General features: G+C 41.8%; 1 protein-coding gene across 1 annotated transcript in view; it reads right to left on the bottom strand.

The window, feature by feature from the left end:
- cntnap1 (contactin associated protein 1) overlaps positions 1–3,172 on the bottom strand; it is a 19,417-nt gene extending 16,245 nt beyond the window's left edge. The window contains exon 1 of the mRNA XM_020607323.1: positions 2,422–3,172. Within this exon, the coding sequence (XP_020462979.1) occupies positions 2,422–2,482 (61 nt within the window). The 5' untranslated portion in view covers positions 2,483–3,172. The remainder of the gene's footprint in view (positions 1–2,421) is intronic.

Genomic DNA, 3,172 nt, shown 5'->3' with positions numbered 1-3,172 from the left:
GGTCTGTCTGGGCTGACAGCATTACAGTATGCATAAACGCACCTCCTGTAGCTGTCACTATCCTACGATGCACAGATTCTGGGGATTCAATCAGCCACCATATTTGTGAACAGAAGTAAATGCAGATGTCCACCAACATTATATAAAAAAATACAACAACAGAACAACATGCTGGTGTAGCAAAAATATAGCATGTTCTTTAAAATGTTTTTTTACAAAATTATTTATAGCATGTCAGGCATCACAGTGGGCGGTGACTAATGATTGCCAACCCAAACACCACATCAGACTCACATTCAGACTTAAAGCTACAATATCTAACTGAAGGTAGCGCTAGCATGAAACTCACAATCAATACGTTCTGCTCCATCCAGCACTCCATCTCCCTTCTCCACTATGCTCTACTACTATACATTCTGCTACACTCCACCATGCTCTGCCCAGATATTCAGATATCTGTCATTATGAAATTATAGTAAATGAAAATGCAACAGAATTGATTGATCAAGCAGAAATAACAGAGATCAATCCCACTAAAACCTTTTAAAAGCTAATATCTCTGCACTGCTACCAGTGCTGTTCAATGAGTCTGGGTCACAGGAGGCTTCAACAGCACTTCTCCACATTAAGACAAGCTTTGGAGCATATTTCTACAACAGAAACATTTGAAAAAGTTACATACTGTAGCTTTAAATTGAGGTCTCACAGAGCTGCAAAAAACAGCAGATATGCTTGTCAAACAGAACAGCACACCCTCCCTTCTCTCAATATCAGTTCTCCTCACATGGACCAGTTAGCCACTCTATTGCTGCTTGAGCTGCCAACCATGACACAATTCACAAAGCATAAACTTGAGATTTATGTATACAAATCGCACCCTCCTAATCCAAACACAGAGACACACATACCTTATAGAGTGATTAACAGCCTCAGCCCAGGCTGGGTGACAGCTGCTGAGACTCCATTTTAATCTGGCATAGCTTTATTGTGAAAATCCATCTGACCTGTTCTGCAATAAAGTATGGGCAACATCTACTACAAGCCAAACATACAGAGTTTCATATATTGGTTAGCATTTGGTGATCCAATGAGGTTTTCAGACTTCTGCTGGAATGCAGTCTTTCCTTTTCATTCACTTAGTAATTCTCTTAGCACTGCAGCAACATAGTTCTATTTACTTCCCAGCAAACTGTGTGACAGTACCTAGACAGGAAGATTTTTTCCCTGCAATAATTTAATAGAAAGGTGCATAATATTATGTAAAGTGAATCCACTTACATTAACACCCTCCACACATACAGTAAACCTCGTTTAGCTTTGTTTCACCAATATCCTGAAAAGGTATGCGGATGTACAGTACAGTATGTCTTTAAATGCTGTTCTTGATGCTCACAGGAACAGCCAAAAGCATTGGCTGATACTTCTATTGCCTGTAATGCACCATCCAAAAATATTGCATTCCAAACTATCCAGTAGTCACATGACATCCCCACCCTCCTCCCTGATTTCTGTTCTAAAAACTACTGAGTCATGCAATGAGATCATCCTGACACCGACATCACCTTTTAGCTTATGCATACAAGATGCTGGATGGATATATAGCAGTAAATAGCAAACCCTTTGCCCAATTTTAGTCCCAAACACAATCCCACCTCTATCCAATTCAATTAACCACATGATTGCTTCACTGATCTTGCAGCGAGTAATGATTTCCCTGCCAAGTGATTCTGCTCTTGTCCTGACGCAGGGCTTTATGGACAGTTGATGAACACAGGCTTCCCAAAAAGTACTGCAGTGGGCTGGTCCCGGTCAGGACGCTAAGCCCCGCTCTCTCAATCGCCACTTTGGAAACGTGCTCAAACGGATTTTAAGCAACAACAAGATACTGTCAGTGCGACTCGGAGATCATTATATCATAAACGACAAAACAGGCTCTCGAGCAGCATCGTACTTTGCCAATAAGTCAATAGCTGGACGGTGCAGAAACTTGCGTGCCAGCTGAGAGAAAGCACTGCAATGCAGACAGGCCAATGCGATGGGGAGCACAGTGCGCACCTTCTGCAGGACCGACGCAATTTGCTGCTGCACTTGGAAAATCCTTGTGCTCCCGCATAACAATATTTGCTGAAATCGCAATAGCCAAAAATAGTTAACTATAATGATCTGTGTTTGAAGAATATGCCTAGTTTTATCGTAGCTTGTTTTGCCCTTCAGAGGTCCCAACACCTCAGTCTGCATTTTGCCCTCCAGTGGTTTTCTCCATTTATTACCAAATGTTATCTTGCAACTTTTTCCCCTTAAGCATATGATGAGACGGCAAACAGTCTGCAGATAATGCATGTATATACACCGTGAAATATTTTAATGATATTCTAGCAAGCGATACCAGATGAAAAAAAATTGCTGTTTCACAAGACTTACGTGATGAGCAATGTTGAAAACCCAAAAACAAGAGGCATATGCTCAGTATTTTGCAAGTCATCCTTCACTTAGTACACGTTTCTCCGCATAGGCTATTTTAATTAGACGGTAGATTCTTCTGCAGCATCCTCTCACCCCCTTTTAGCCCAACTTTAACTCGCGCAGCTCCAGCAGTTCTTCCCGGGATCTCGTAGAGCCTCTACCGGGGCGGGGGCGCGCATCGGATACTGGTGCTGATGCTGTGCTGCGCCAAGAGCGCGCAATTGTTCGTTTATATCCTTTAAATTGATTTCTTTACATGGCTGTCATTCAGTGGGGTGACGGGTGTACATATTTCACCGTATTTGTCCATATGCTCAAATCGTAGAGTTCTTGTAGGCCAGGTGGGAGCAGGGGTTTTGGTGCGTTCCTTCTCAGGAGTATCTATTTTGAGATGAAGAGGAAGGGAGGAAGAAAAAAACTTTATAATTGCTAGTATTTCCAAAAAAAGATCTTTTTAGAAATCATATGAGATTGTCTTTAGGCTCCAAACAAGTCTTGCAAGAAAACATTCTTCATCATAGCGACAGATCATATCACAATGCACAAATGATTTATTGCTCTTCTCATTTGCCCTGGCATCTCCTGCCCTCTGTTGGCACAGTTTTCATGGCTGCCGAGGATGCACTACATTAGTGACTGGATGGTTAAGAAGTCTTTCTCTCCAGGATTGCAGATCTAAATGTATCTCCAAAATAGGATGAAAATCCTT

Source organism: Monopterus albus, unplaced genomic scaffold (genome assembly GCF_001952655.1).
Source record: "Monopterus albus unplaced genomic scaffold, M_albus_1.0 scaffold85.1, whole genome shotgun sequence".
In the NCBI taxonomy this organism is placed as follows: domain Eukaryota; kingdom Metazoa; phylum Chordata; class Actinopteri; order Synbranchiformes; family Synbranchidae; genus Monopterus; species Monopterus albus.
This window is presented reverse-complemented; position numbering and strand designations above follow the sequence as displayed.